General features: G+C 37.5%; 1 protein-coding gene across 1 annotated transcript in view; it reads right to left on the bottom strand.

Annotated features, from left to right (window-relative positions):
• Nucleotides 1-15987, bottom strand: part of BRWD3 (bromodomain and WD repeat domain containing 3) — a 134863-nt gene that overhangs the window by 14879 nt on the left and 103997 nt on the right. The window contains 12 exon segments of the mRNA XM_033201972.1: nt 139-213; nt 1397-1538; nt 2577-2632; nt 4260-4339; nt 4458-4582; nt 5871-5991; nt 6636-6791; nt 6898-6959; nt 7735-7846; nt 10981-11063; nt 12116-12240; nt 15644-15751. Of these exon segments, the coding sequence (XP_033057863.1) occupies nt 139-213; nt 1397-1538; nt 2577-2632; nt 4260-4339; nt 4458-4582; nt 5871-5991; nt 6636-6791; nt 6898-6959; nt 7735-7846; nt 10981-11063; nt 12116-12240; nt 15644-15751 (1245 nt within the window).

Here is a 15987-nt window from a genome sequence, read left to right as displayed (position 1 = left end):
ACCAAAAAATCAAACAAAGGTAAAAAGGGAGCAGAGTTAGAAGGCAGTCTTAACAAATTATAAAAGGTTCATGTACAGTATGGAGAGTTCAGAAAGTAAAAACAATCAGTACGTCTTTTAAGAGACTACCAGGCCTACCTCAGAAAGAGATGAATCTTGTTGTCTTTCTGGAACAACAGACTCTGAGGATTCTCCCTCTTGCTCCTGATAACCCTATTAGGGTAAAGAGCATATACTGGTTTCCAGACAACTATAACAAAATATCAAGACATGTAATACAATTATGACTTAAGTCTCAAAGATCCGTACACTGGAATCATGTTTTTATTGGCTGTACTTTTAAGTGAAGGAATTATACATTCGTCATTCTCCTTTGCTATGAAAAACACAAGACTAATTTATTTTACCCAAACTCCCTGCAAGCAAACAAACAAGTTCTGTTGAACACAATCTTGTTCCTTATTTGAATGATATTTTTTCTCAACTGAGACCTACAGTATACAGAGAATACCAATGTGCAGTAAGCTCATAGGATGGTCTGATGTATTTCTAAAATAGTGCTGTACCTCTTCTCTGAAAAAGTTAAAATAAATTTGCTATCTATACTACCTCAATGAATAGATACACTCCCCAGAAAAGAAATCCTACAATCAAAGTTGTCATCCTTTTACCTTTATTGAAAAGAAAAGTCATACTGGTATACTGGTTACTCTAAGTGGCCATATTGATAACACATTCAGTATAAATTACATAGGACTGACATGTCACCAAACATCTACAGTGTACAGAGGTGTATTCGAGGTTAGTAAAATGTATAAATAAACATCTGAAATAAAAATGGGAAGAATAGCAAATGAATTCTGATTCAAATTTTTCTTTTACAACTGTATAATTTACACACTGAAGATACAACAGCATTTTTTAAAAAATCAACTAGGCACACTACTACTTTTTTTTTTTTTTTTTTTTTTGAGACAGAGTCTCACTCTGTCGCCCAGGCTGGAGTGCAGTGGCCGGACCTCAGCTCACTGCAAGCTCCGCCTCCCGGGTTTATGCCATTCTCCTGCCTCAGCCTCCTGAGTGGCTGGGACTACAGGCGCCTACCACCTCGCTCGGCTACTTTTTTGTATTTTTTTAGTAGAGACGGGGTTTCACTGTGTTGGCCAGGATGGTCTCGATCTCCTGACCTCGTGATCCGCCCGTCTCGGCCTCCCAAAGTGCTGGGATTACAGGCTTGAGCTACTGCACCCGGCCCACACTACTACTTTCACAATCAAAAGATTGGAAAAAAAGAAAGGAAAGCAGGGAGTGAGAACACTGCTCTTATCTAGATTTTAGCATGGACGTTTATGGGAAATTATCATACTGACAATTATTTACACAACTGTATGCTTACTGGGTAAGAAAGAAGATCGGCTGGCTGTCGAAATGGCTCTGAGTCTTCACGTTCATAAATGAGGCTCAATAGTTCTTTGCATTGTTTTTTCCAAGCATCAGGATTACACTTTAAAGACTGTCTTCTGCCTCGGCATTTGACCTACAGATTTTAATAGAGTTATATGTAAAAGATCTTTCCTTAACTCAATTGATTTTCTCATGAGTCCCTAATGTTAATATATCTATCTGTATATATATAGCGCAGCTGCTATTTTAGATTCTTAGCTTAGATAGTATTTTCACTGGCAAAAATAATTAATGAGCAAAAAAACCTAGACATTATATTCATGGAAATGGCAATAATTCTAGTACTCAAATCTGAACTTCAAATAATGTACAGAGGAACAAATGCTTCTTTCCTCTACAAGATCAAGTTATAATGCCTTAATATTTGCTGGTAGTTAAGTATACTTGACAATGGCATCATATTTTTCTCAAAAGAATACTTGAATGATTTTTGTTTCCCGGAAATCCTTTGAGGTCATGATAAATTCTCTTCTGTACCATTTGATTTTGTTACGATCTCTTTCAGTATTTCAAAATATATTGTTCCTTATATAAAATAACTACATGTCTAATTATTATAGAGCAGAAGTCTGCACAAAAGAGTTAACAAAGCAGGCCAGAGCTTGCTTCCAAGGTTGCCTTGGCTGGCATTTGGGAATCTGGCATTTGAACGGCTTCCTAAATTATTAAGACAGTTTACTGCCCCTAGACAGTATAAACAATGTGATTTGTGCTGAATACCTGATTTCCTTCTGGGAATCTGGAATCTCAGTATGTGATAGTCAGAGGGTACCCAAATAACCAGCCCCCAGTAAAATCTTTGGGGACTGAGTCTCTAATCACACACATGCTGGAAAAAGAGTGTGATATGTGACCCCACACAGGGGAAAGATATTAATAGCATAAGGAAGCCTGTACATAAATTTCTCCAGACTCTGCCAGTGTCTTTTCCCCCATGATTCAACTGGGTACCCTTACTGCATCACTGTAGTAAATCTTATCAATGAGCATACCTAATATACTTAGTTAGAAGAATCCTTCTAGCAATTCTCCAAATATGGGGTTGGTCTTAGGGATCACTGACACAGGAAACCTGAAAACGCATCTCCTCAGCAGTTCACTTATTTACTCACCTTCTTCCAGATGAAGTACCAGGACCGTCTGAATCTAAATCAACCATTTCTGTATCCTAAATTAAAAAGGAAGAGTGAGAAAAGACTGTAAGTTACATTCAAAGTCATATAAATTAGATGGACATTTACAAATAAATGGGAAATAAAATCACAGTTAACTTCCCCCACTGAAGCAGCAAGTAGAACAAAAGATAGAGGGAGACTCATGCCAAACTTTCCCAATATGCAGTGTACAAGCTGGAAAATATACTGGAAGAAGAATTAAACAAGGTTTCTCTTTAAATAAGAATTGGAAAGGAGGGGAACAGTATAGTGGTTGCTATTTCCTAAAATGTACCTGTTAGTAATTTTAAAAACCTTATTCTATATGACATGCTCATTTAATATACAATTATTAATTATTCATGATTACTCCATTGCCATTTCAAGAAATAGATCTCATATAATATGCATTTATATTTTCCCATAGGAAAGAGATCTATTTCAGTTAAGTATCTCTCGAAGGGATAATTTTTTTAATATGAAGAGTCAAGACCCAAGCACCACTAGTGATGGAGAAATACTGGGTAATATGTAGTAGAAAATCAAAAGTAGCTCATGAGATATTGGTACTCCTTTCTAATAAAATAAAGCTGTTGAGTTACATTTTTACTTAAGTTTTCTATTTTAACTCAAACAGTGCTACTCTGAGGTGAAATTCCTGCTACATCAAATTTCAAGCTAAAATATATTTATGTGAAAGATCAGAGAAAATATAAGGAATATATAAGAAAATATAAAAAATATTAGTGATAGATTTTTCTTAGGTTTCAAGAAACTATAATAATATCTAATTGGTATATCATGTTTTCCTTATTATGTAAATAACATTAACTGCAATAATATATTTCATTGTCAGACACATTTTCATGAAAAAATTTAAAAAACAGCATTGGAGATTTACCATTCTGGAGATTAACGGTATAAATAATATAAACATGCAAAATATCTCATGCCACTGCAACACAATCTAGCACATGTGAGTCACTCATCCCTGGGATGAATTGTTTTCCAGTAAAGATTTGTGAATTACCACTTTCCAATATTGTTCCAATCTCTATTTTGGTTTTTGTTTCGATCATAACCTCCAGTCAAATATGGCTTTGTGTAAATTAGAAACATAGGGGGAAATCAGGAATATGAGGGTCTGCTGCGTACTACTTCCATTTCATTCAGAAGAGACTGGTTTATCTTTATAAATTTTCAGAAAGGAAATCGAGTAGCAATTTCACGAAACTACTGAAAATTTAGACTTTCAAGCCTGAAACTTTAAAATACTTTAATATTTTCTATACAGCATATAGAAAATAAAATCCTTACTGAAATTTTCATCAACTAAGCATTCTTTTAAAATATTGAGCACTTGTCTTGTTTCTAAATGTTGGAAAATAAAGTGTTGATTTCTCATCATTTACACCCACTGTGTCAAATATGATGACTGGCCCCCTGTCTCTGAATAAACCCTGCAGCACTATTTTATTTTTGGTATATGCCATCTAAGTACACTTTAAAAGACGCTGGTATTCAGCCAGCTTTCAAAAATCTGTTTTGCTGTTCGTGGCCAATTACAACATTTACACATAATACTGTACTTCAAATAAGAGAAAAGTAACTCATTCCTACTAATCATGCTGTGATTCTTACCTCCTCTGCATCAGTACTGTTTCGTTCTTCTGCTTTAATTTTATTATAAGTATCCAGTATATCAGTACAGCTCTGATCCCTAAGAACAAGTCATTTCAATAGCTTCAGTAATTTTTACAATTTTTCAATTAATTTTTTTAAAATTCATTTTTTAAAAACCTTAAGTTAGATTCTCTGGAAGCTAAAACTGCTTCTTACCAATAAATCGAAGTAAGACATCAGTTACAATTTTAGCTGCTTTAACTATAGGACTGTCTGGCTCATTGAAAGTCCTGGCATTATGCTCAATATAGCGTACCTCCCACATTAATGCTGATATTCTCCTGTGAAAGAAAAAATACTCTGTTAGTCTTGGCCGATATATTTAGAGTATATTTTAGGAATATACAATATGGAACAAATATGTACTTAAACATAGTATGTCAAAGGTGTTCCAATATGTATATAACTCAATACATTTGACTGATGAGCACTAAAAGGAGATGATATAGTTACAGTATTTAAAGCACAAGTGGGCCGGGCGCGGTGGCTCAAGCCTGTAATCCCAGCACTTTGGGAGGCCGAGACGGGCGGATCACGAGGTCAGGAGATCGAGACCATCCTGGCTAACACGGTGAAACCCCGTCTCTACTAAAAAAATACAAAAAACTAGCCGGGCAAGGTGGCGGGCGCCTGTGGTCCCAGCTACTCGGGAGGCTGAGGCGAGAGAATGGCGTAAACCCGGGAGGCGGAGCTTGCAGTGAGCTGAGATCCGGCCACTGCACTCCAGCCTGGGCGACAGAGCGAGACTCCGTCTCAACAAAAAAATAAATAAATAAATAAAGCACAAGCAGGGATTTTGAACCACTGGAATGTATATACAAAACTTAAACTGACCTAGGACATTATGGGTAAAGAGTCATTTGACAAAGTCAAAAGAATGTTTACTTTAGTTTTTAGGGAAAGAGCCAAGAAGAGCAACAACAACAACAACAAAAAACAGATTCTAAAAAATGACAGATTTTTATCTAATTACTTTTATGATATAAATATCAAATCAAAATAATATGTTATAAAAATATAACCAGTTCTCAATTGCAAAGGCAGATTAACCAGTCATGGAATACTGTGGTCAGTAGGAGACTTGGATGAGAGAGGGACCAAGAAATGCCCTCTACTGCCTTCCCATAATCATCTCCCATCCCAACCAAAACAAAGAAAAAAATTACTTGGCTCCTTCCTGTATATATTTCAGGGCTGGTAACTAAATCTAATTAACTGTGACCAAATTCTCCAACAGAGGATTAAACATGCTCCAAATCTGTAGCACCTTAATCATGATGAATTCATAAACCACTTAAATTGCCTTTAACAAACTAAAGTTAAATGTACTTTTTGTTTTACACACCATTTGTACTACCCATATTTTCCTCTCAGCCTTTCTTCTCTATCCCCAAGAGTGAGAATCTACTAAATAAAGGGAAATTAATGTTCTAAATTTTTAAAGGAAATTTTAGTGTGGATCTTTTGGATGATTACGTTATACTATGAAAACGCAGATCTCAAAAGGAAAGCAAAAGCCATAAAGCTATAAATTTTATAATAAGTGATTAAAAAAAAAACAAAACAGACCTGTAAAAGCGATTTTCAAGTCTCCGCCTGATGGTATTGAGGTCAGTTGGATAAGCAACTACAGTACAATACAAGGGGTAGGCACTGAGATCCACTGGAACAGCAAAAGGGCTGGCAAAATCTACAAAATCATCAAAATCAAATAAGGTAGCTATAAAGGTACATCTCATGGTAACAAACATTTATTCATATATAAACAAGAAGGGAGGGTGATATACTACATTTCTAAAACCATGAGGATTCCATTATACAAACAGAATGTTATTCTTTATATTTGGATATCTTATCTATGAATCATGCATGATACACTGGTTCAAATCAGGTAAAATAAAATTAGAAGAGCACTGGGTTTAACTTCAGATTTCTGTCTTTCCTAGATAAATGCCAAACTTCTCAAGTGACATGTTTTAGAAAATTTAACTATTCACGTGGGTAAAATACATTACTCATCCACTGTCCTTACCAAAAAACCCATCCAAAGTCAGGCTCAGGGAATAGCTAGAGAATCAAAGTGATACAAAAAGGAAATAGACACTTACATGGTTACCTTCACTATTATCCCCCAGATTGCTTAAACAAAATTATCAGTTATTACTTTGGCCAAGCATATAAAACTGTTAATATTAAAACTAGAATCACTGTGCTTCTTGAGTTAAAAGTAAAGTGTACAGTGAGAAACTGCATATCCTTTTGTAGAACTTAAAATTTCTGCTGATTTTCCTAGCTCCTCTGCATGCTCCTAAAATTTTTTCACATTCATCATACCCAGGGAAAGAAGGTGGTTGATGCCCTGAATAACCCGTTCACATTCTTCATCTCTGGAATGAGCCCCCCACTCTCCTTCCTGGGGTTTGTATAGCAAAGCAGTCAATTCTTCCTGGGAGACAGGGACACCAGCACCAACTTCATCTGGAAAGGCAGCTAGGTATAAGATTTTAAAAAATCAGAAAAAAATTAGTTCCCAATATCACGTGAATATCATTTTACTTTTAAAAGAATTATAATTCATTTTTAAAAGCATATTTACTTCCTTCTGGAATTGGCTCCATATCCCAGGGGCTCATCTTTTCTCTCTCATTATTGTCCCAGCTATCAAAAAATAAGAAGATGCAAATCAAATTGATCATAGAGTACTTCCTTTCATATACTACCACAATTTTACATGACTTCTTGGGGGTGAGATTTGAAAAGGGCAATACAGTTGTCTTGAAAGTACAACTCTGGTTACATACAGATAACAATAACTTCTAATAGAGAAAACATGGTCCATCTCTATGAAACTTAGAGGGCAGAAAGCCTACTTTTAGTCAATATGGAGACTAAAAGTCCTCATAGAATAAACATTTCTTCTATCATTCTTGAGAGGATTTATTTGTTAGCAATCTTACAACTCTGGATTTTCAAGAAGAATTAAAGTAAATGTTGCAAACAAATAGTACTTCCAAACACGAGGCAACCACCTCTGCCTAGAATTCATACAACTAAACAAAAGACTAAGTACTAATATTCATTGCTATATTCCAGCAATAACAATTACTTTAAGTAGTAAATTAGTTTCCGTATTTCCCATTAAAAAATAGTTGCAATTCTTGTCTGAAGCAGAAATAATTAAAAATGCAGACAATAAAAGAGGTAGAAATAAAGTGTTTAGTTATTCCTTTGTTTTAGTCAAAGAAAACAAAGAACTTTGCTTTAACTAAAGGGAAGAACTGAGCACTTTACCATCAAATTTCTTCTTTACAGGTATAGGTATTGTGAGACTAGATAAGTCAGATAAAAGGGCATTACTCCTGGTGGAGGTTTTTAAAAGTCCACATACTACTACAATATCATATTAGGCATAAAAGATCATAAACATACTTACTGAACACTGTAACACTGGAAAGAACTATCAGGATACTCTGGTTGAAAAGGCTGCTGACTCTCCACAGTTCCAAACCACCAGGCGTCATCTATTATACTGCGGAATCTATCACCTATAACGTTTTAAAATTCTTAAAAGGATGCGCTTAAGAATATTAGCTCTGTTCCCACTCTAAATTACTGCTTTTTGTTGACTACAGAAGTAACATTGTATCTAGCATTATCAGAAGCTTCCATCTAGGTTTTCGAGATAAGTGATTATTTTACGTTTTAACCTCTTCATGTATTTTGATTTCCAAGTGGTAGAAATCTTTCTGAAATAAATTACATATCACCACGTCTTCTTAAATAAATGCTAACTTTTTTCAATTTCTTAGCATCATCATTAGGCACACTTCTTATTGTATTACATATGTACATAAATGCAGTTGATTCTTCTATCTTGCTTTTAAGCTTTCTTTAAAAATCTCTTCATACTAGTTTGTATATTACAGATCTTCAGGGCAGGCTGTAAATCAAGGAAGATGTAGGAAAGTTTGGAACTTCCTAGAGACTTGTTGAATGGTTTTGACCAAAATGCTAATAGTCATATGAACCATGAAGTCCAGGCTGAGGTGGTCTCAGACGGAGATCAGGAACTTATTGGAAACTAGAGTAAAGGTCACACATCCTATGCTATAGTAAAGACACAGGCAGCATTTTGCCCATGCCCTAGAGATCTGTGGAACCTTGAACTTGAGAGAGATGATTTAGGGTATCTGGTGGAAGACATTTCTAAGCAGCAAAGCATTCAAGGAGTGACTTGGCTGCTGTTAAAAGCATTCAGTTTTATATATTCACAAAGTTGTTGTTTGGAATTGAAACTTATCTTTAAAAGGGAAACAGAGCATTAAAGTTCAGAAATTTTACAGCCTGATGACTGATAACGATAAAAAAGAAAAACCTGGCCGGGCATGGTGGCTCAAGCCTGTAATCCCAGCACTTTGGGAGGCTGAGACGGGCGGATCACGAGGTCAGCAGATCAAGACATCAAGACCATCCTGGCTAACACGGTGAAACCCCCATCTCTACTAAAAAATACAAAAAACTAGCCGGGCGAGGTGGTGGGTGCCTGTAGTCCCAGCTACTCGGGAGGCTGAGGCAGGAGAATGGCGTAAACCCGGGAGGCGGAGCTTGCAGTGAGCTGAGATCTGGCCACTGCACTCCAGCCTGGGCGACAGAGCAAGACTCTGTCTCCAAAAAGAAAAACCCATTTTCTGAGGAGAAATTCAAGCCAGCTGCAGAAATTTGCATAAGTAACTAGGAGCCAAATGTTAATCATCAAGAAAATGGGGAAAATGTCTCCAGAGCATGTCAGAGCTCTTCAAGGCAGCCCCTCCCATCACAAGCCCCGGGGCCTAGAAGGAAAAAATGGTTTCTTGGGGCTGCTCCCCTGCTCTGTGCACACTTGGAACTTGGTGCTGTTTGCCAGCTGCTCCAGCTCCAGCCATGAATAAAAAGGGTCAAGGTATTGCTCAGGCTGTTGTTTCAAAGGTTGCAAGCCCCAAACCTTGGTAGCTTGCACGTGGTGTTGGGTCTGCAGATGCATAGAAGTCAAGAATTGAGGTTTGGGAACCTTCACCTAGATTTCAGAGGATGTATGGAAATGCCTGGATATCCAGGTAAAACTCTGCTGCCGGGGCAGAGCCCTCATGGAGAATCTCTGCTAGGGCAGTGCAGAAGGGAAATGTGGGGTTGGAGCCCCCATACAGAGGCCCCACTGGGGCACTGCCTAGTGGAGTTGTGAGAAGAGGGTCATCATCCTCCAGACCCCAGAATGGCAGATTCACCGACAGCACACACAGTGTGCCTGGAAAAGCTGCAGACACTCAACGCCAGCCTGTGAAAGCAGCTGGGAAAGGGGATATACCCTGCAAAGTCACAGGGATGGAGCTGCCCAAGAGCATGGGAACCCACCTCTTGCATCAGCGTGACCTGGATGTGAGACATGGAGTCAGAGGAGATCATTTGGGAGCTTTAAAATTTGACTGCTCCACTGGATTTCAGACTTGCATGGAGCCTTCAGTCCCTTTGCTTTGGCCAATTTCTCCCATTTGGAATGGGTGTATTTATCCAATGCCTGTACCCCCATTATATCTAGCAAGTAACAAACTTGTTCATAGGCAGAAGTGACTTGCCTTGTCTCAGATGATACTTTGGATGTGGACTTTTGGGTTAATGCTGGAATGAGTTAAGACTTTGGGGGACTGTTGACTGGTTTTGAAATGAGGACATGAGATTTGGGAGGGGCCGGGGCTGAATGACATGGCTAGGCTCTGTGTCCCCACCATAATCTCATCTTGAATCCTAATCCCCTCGCATCCGGGGAGGGACTTGATAGGAGTTGATGGGATTATAGGGGCAGTTTCCCTCATGCTGTTCTCGTGATGGTAAGTGAGTTTTCACAAGATCTGATGGTTTGAAAGTGTGGCACTTCCCCTTCTAACTCTCTGTCTCCTGCAGCCATATGAAGAAAGTCTTGCTTCCCTTTTGCCTTCTGCCATGATTGTAAATTTCCTAAGGCCTCCCGAGTCATGTGGAACTGTGAAATAAACAATTTTTTCTTTATAAATTACCCAGTCTCAGGTAGTATCTTTATAGCAGTGTGAAAATGAACTAATATGTATGGCTACAATTAGATTTTTAAAATTCAGGCCAAAGTAATTAAGTGTGCAAAAAAGTCAATAGTTTAAAAATCCTTATGTTCTGTATTGTATTGTTACACAATAGAGCTATAAGCAAATTTCTTTAACTTTTAAAATGTTTTCCTTTACATTATTGTTATACTGCTTTTTATACTCAAAAAAGAAAAGGAAGGAAGGTAAACGAGCAAAAGAGGGTGTGAAGGTGACAGGGAGGGAAATAAAGATGGAAGAAGGAAAAAAGGAAACAAATCACAATCAGTAATCATCTGTTTTAGAACCTAAGTGTAAAGTGCTCTATTTTAGGGCAACTGACATTTGTGAATTTTCTTTATATTCCTATTTGTATACTAATAGAGTAGATATTTGCAGAAGGTTTAGAGATTATATGTCACACACAATGTGCATGAGAAATAACTAAAAGGAAACTTTAACTTAAGTTTTCTAGTTTCTCTGATAGCTTTTTTGGCTAAATGATAAGCTAGTTTCTTTCTGTTCAATCACAGTTAAAAAGTTACTTACTGTACATAAGCTTAATAGTTATTAAAAAACAATTCTATACTTACCAATCTGCCAGTTCCTTTCTTTGGCTTCATTATAAAACTGATGTAGCACAAGGAAGTCAATGACATCTGGCATGTCATGATACCTATACAGAAAATAAAGCACATATGAATCAATATAGAGATATAACAATATATGTTGCTAAATGTCCAAGGATATATGTTTATTGTAGACCCATTAAGAAAAATGCGCGAACAGGCGCGGTGGCTCAAGCCTGTAATCCCAGCACTTTGGGAGGCCGAGACGGGTGGATCACGAGGTCAGGAGATCAAGACCATCCTGGCTAATACGGTGAAACCCCGTCTCTATTAAAAAATACAAAAAACTAGCCGGGCGAGGTGGCGGGCGCCTGTAGTCCCAGCTACTCGGGAGGCTGAGGCAGGAGAATGGCGTGAACCTGGGAGGCGGAGCTTGCAGTGAGCTGAGATCCGGCCACTGCACTCCAGCCTGGGCGACAGAGCGAGACTCCGTCTCAAAAAAAAAAAAAAAGAAAAAAAGAAAATTGTCCAAACCTCACAGTCCCTAGAAATGTCTTTACTTAAACACCATCCTATCTGATCTGTTTGGGAGTGCCTTGCCTACTGTCATAGTACTTTGAAAATATAAAGATGCCAATACAGGTTTATAAACATTAATATGAGGTATTTTATATTAAGGAGTATGAATTAATGTTCTTTAATCTCCTTACATTTTAAACTCAGCTTCACATAAAGAATCTCTGACTTATTATTCCTGTTATTATTAACAGAAATAAAAGCAACTACCATGTTTCAAACATTCGATTAGGGAATTATAAAGGTTTGTCTTTGATGCCTCACAACAATCTTTAGGAAGAGATTACCATTTCCATTTTACAAATGAAGACACAAATTCAGAGAGGTTAAGTAACTTGCTTATGAACCTATCTATCTAACTATCCATAACATAAATACATACATACACACACACACACCACACACAAATATAAATAAAATGGAGAAACAAACTAGGAATTAAACTCTGGTCTTATAATTCTAAACCCTGTAGTACAGAATGCTATAGTATTTTCTCTCCCATTGAGCCCTGTACTCTGTAGAATATACAATAGGTATTAAAATACACACACTCAAACACAGAGACCCAGAGATAACTACTCACTTAATGGAAAAAGATTCTCCAGTCATTTTGCCTGAAATTGGGTCCAGAAATGCAAGCTTCAAGCAGCACAGTGTGGGTGGGCCAACCTCATATTTGATTCCTACAATCTTAACAAACTCTTGCTCCTATTCATGAGAATACCAATAAATTATTACTTTCAATATAAATAATTACTTAACATTGGCATAGTATTTCATTATTACTTGAACAATTTATTAATATCTGAAAATTCTCTAAATGCCAGGCACTACACTAAGTGTTAAAGGTAATAAGACATGGCTCTTAACTCTTAATAGCAGGTTGTAGTTTAGTGCAAGGTTCTAAACCAAGAATGAGCAGCCACATCACCTGGGGAAATGCTTCAAATTTAATGTTCTGAAATCCTATACCTATAGAATCGAATTCTACGTTTGGGGTACAGTTCGGTAATATATCTATTTTGGAAAAACTCCCTAGTGAAGTATGATGCTCTGGTTAAAAATCACCCCCCTAGCAAAAACATATGTACGTGTACATGTTTAGGGTGAAGACTTACATTTTTTAATATCTACAACATTATCTTTTTTGTTGTTTTTGTTTTACTTTAGATTCATGGGGTACACGTGCAGGTTTGTTACATGGATATATTGCATAATGGTGGGGTCTGAGTTTCTAGTGTACCCATCCTCCAAAGAGTAACCATTGTACCAAATAGCTAATTTTTAAACCCCTATCCCTCTCCTAGTCTCCCTTCCTTTGGAGTCCCCAGTGTCTATCATTTCCATCTGCATGTCCAATTGTCCAACTGTTTAGTACCCATTTGTAAGTGAGGGCATGTGGTATTTGATTTTTCATTTTTTAGCTGTTTTACTTACAATAATGGCCTTCAGCTCCATCTATGTTGCTGTAAAGGCCATGATCTCATTTTTTTATAGCTACATAATATTCCATGATGTATATGTACTTTTTTTTTATCCAGTCTACCACTGACGGGCATCTAGATTGATTCCATGTCTTTGCTATTGTGAATAGTGCTATGATGAACATGCGTGTGCATGTGTCTTCATGGCAGAACAATTTATATTCCTTTGGATATACATCCAATAATGGAATTTGGGTAGTTCAAGTTTTTTGAGAAATCTCCAGACTGCTTTCCAGAGTGGCTGAACTAATTCACATTCCCAGCAGTAGTATATAAGCATTCTCCCCTCTCCACAACCTCACAAGCATCTGTTTGTTTGTTTTGACTTTTTAATAATACCCATTCTGACTGGTGTGAGATGGTATCTTGTGGTTTTGAATTGCATTTCCCTAATGATAAGTGATGTTTTAGCATTTTTTCATATGTTTGTTGGCCACTTATATATTTTCTTTTAAGAAGTGTCTGTGGCCGGGCGCGGTGGCTCGAGCCTGTAATCTCAGCACTTTGGGAGGCCGAGACAGGCGGATCACGAGGTCAGGAGATTGAGACCATCCTGGCCAACACGGTGAAACCCCGTCTCTACTAAAAAAATACAAAAATGTAGCCGGGCAAGGTGGCGGGCACCTGTAGTCCCAGCTACTCGGGAGGCTGAGGCAGGAGAATGGCATAAACCCGGGAGGCGGAGCTTGCAGTGAGATGAGGTCCAGCCACCGCACTCCAGCCTGGGCGACAGAGCGAGACTCCATCTCAAAAAAAAAAAAAAAAAAAAGTGTCTGTTCATGTCCTTTACCCATTTTTTCATGAGATTGTTTGTTTTTTTTGCTTGTTAAGTTCCTTATATATTCTGGATATGATCTTACAATAATCATACACATTCACTGATTATTAGTCACATTTAACAGGCAAAACTGATCTTTGTAGGTATAGGGTCCTGCTTAAAGTTATATACTAGCATATAGCAGAGCTACAATTGAAATCCAGGTCTTATTCCAAAGCCTAAGCTCTTTTACCACATATAAGCTGCTCCTACAATTTCCTAGAACAACAAGGTTAGGATAAAAAGTAAGAACTTGGCTGGGTGCGGCAGCTCATTCCTGTAACCCCAGCACTTTTGGAGGCCAAGGAGGGTGGATCACCTGAGGTCAGGAGTTTGAGACCGGCCTGGCCAACATGGTGAAACTCCATCTTTACTAAAAAGGCAAAAATTAGACAGGCGTGGTGGTGGGCGCCTGTAATCCCAGCTACTCGAGACGCTGAGGCAGGAGAATTGCTTGCACCTGGGAGGCAGAGGTTGCAGTGAGTGGAGATCGCTCTGCTGCACTCCAGCCTGGGTGACAGAGCAAGACTCTGTCTTTAAAAAAAAAAAAAAAGTTAGAAATCACATGTTTTATTCAGTCCTGTGAATCTAAAGAAGAACTCAACTTTTACTTGATGCAGAATAGATGGGAGCTGTCCCTATCTTCCAGAAGATGATTATGTAAAGCTCATGTGATAAGCTACTTTACCACCTGATGACATTAATAAAAAGTTTTACAAACATCTAAATCAAATCTTTATTTTAATAAATATACATATTCTCAGCTGGGCACGGTGGCTCATGCCTGTATCCTAAGCACTTTGGGAAGCTGAGGCGGGTGGATCACCCTGAGGTCAGGAGTTCAAGACTAGCCTGGTCAACGTGGCGAAATTCCGTCTCCAATAAAAATACAAAAATTAGCCAGGCGTGGTGGCATGTGCCTGTAATCCCAGCTACTCAGGAGGCTGAGGCAGAAGAATCGCTTGAACCCTGGAGGCGGAGGTTGCAGTGAGGCGAGATAGGGCCACTGCACTCCAACCTGGGCAACAGAGTGAGACTCTGTCTCAAAAGAAATAATAAATAAATAAATAAATAAATAAATAAATAAATAAACAAACAAACATATTCTCTTTTATATCCTTCCTGTCAAGAATCATCACACAACCCTTCATTTACCTGGAAAACTATCGTAAAACGGCCCTTTAGTCTCTTGTTCAGAAAACCAAACTGAAACACAAATAAACCTAGGTAGAAATGGTGGTGAATGTATACCTATGTCTGTTTGTATGTGCATGTGTGCATATATATATACACACACATATATATGTACAAATGAATGAAATATTGACAAAATCATTCTCCATAAAATATGGAGCCACATGGATATTATATATGTAGCTACATGGGTAATATATCAAAACAGCTATGTTACAAAACACCATACGTTTCGGGGCTTATTGTGATTTATCATATTTAATATATACCAAAGCTGTCAGAACCTTGAGAGTGTTTATAGTCTACACGCTCAGTTTATGAAGCATCCAGAATGTACAAAGTTGCTGATTAGAGAAAATATCCATACAAGGGAACTCCTGCTTTGCTCTAATTATGGACTAGTATAGACTAGACAATAGAAAATAGCATACAAATTTTAAGAAACATATAAAATGTGATCCATAATATTCAGTTCTATAAGAGTATAGTACACCATCTTATCTTGGATACACAATCAACAGTGAAATATTCATAAAACTGAGGAAAAAAAACATGGGTAAGCAATTTAATTCCAAAGCTACTTCAATTGCATAGCTTATGAATTTGGCAAACTTACCCTGAGATCCATTTTGTTCCATGGCTGTTTTTGTAAATTAACACTGTATATTTTTGATTTCCTTACAGCCCGAACATAAGCTTCATGTCCTTGCCTAAAATAGATAAGCTAAAACAGAAAACATAAGGTATTAAACAGCAGCATCCTATATAACTCTGTATGTCCAATATACATTCCTACAAACATCCTCTTCTGTTTGCAGAAAGAAATAATTATAATACTGAAAGACTTCACACAATAAAGGTTTCAAATTATGTTAATTCAGTACTCACGCCTATGTAGCCCTGTGCTCAGTACCACATCATATAAACACAGTAAACACAATCCTTTCCCTTCAATCAGCT

Source organism: Trachypithecus francoisi, unplaced genomic scaffold (assembly GCF_009764315.1).
Source record: "Trachypithecus francoisi isolate TF-2019V2 unplaced genomic scaffold, Tfra_2.0 Lachesis_group6, whole genome shotgun sequence".
In the NCBI taxonomy this organism is placed as follows: domain Eukaryota; kingdom Metazoa; phylum Chordata; class Mammalia; order Primates; family Cercopithecidae; genus Trachypithecus; species Trachypithecus francoisi.
Note: the sequence above shows the minus strand (reverse complement) of the source record. Positions and strands in the feature narration are given on the sequence as shown.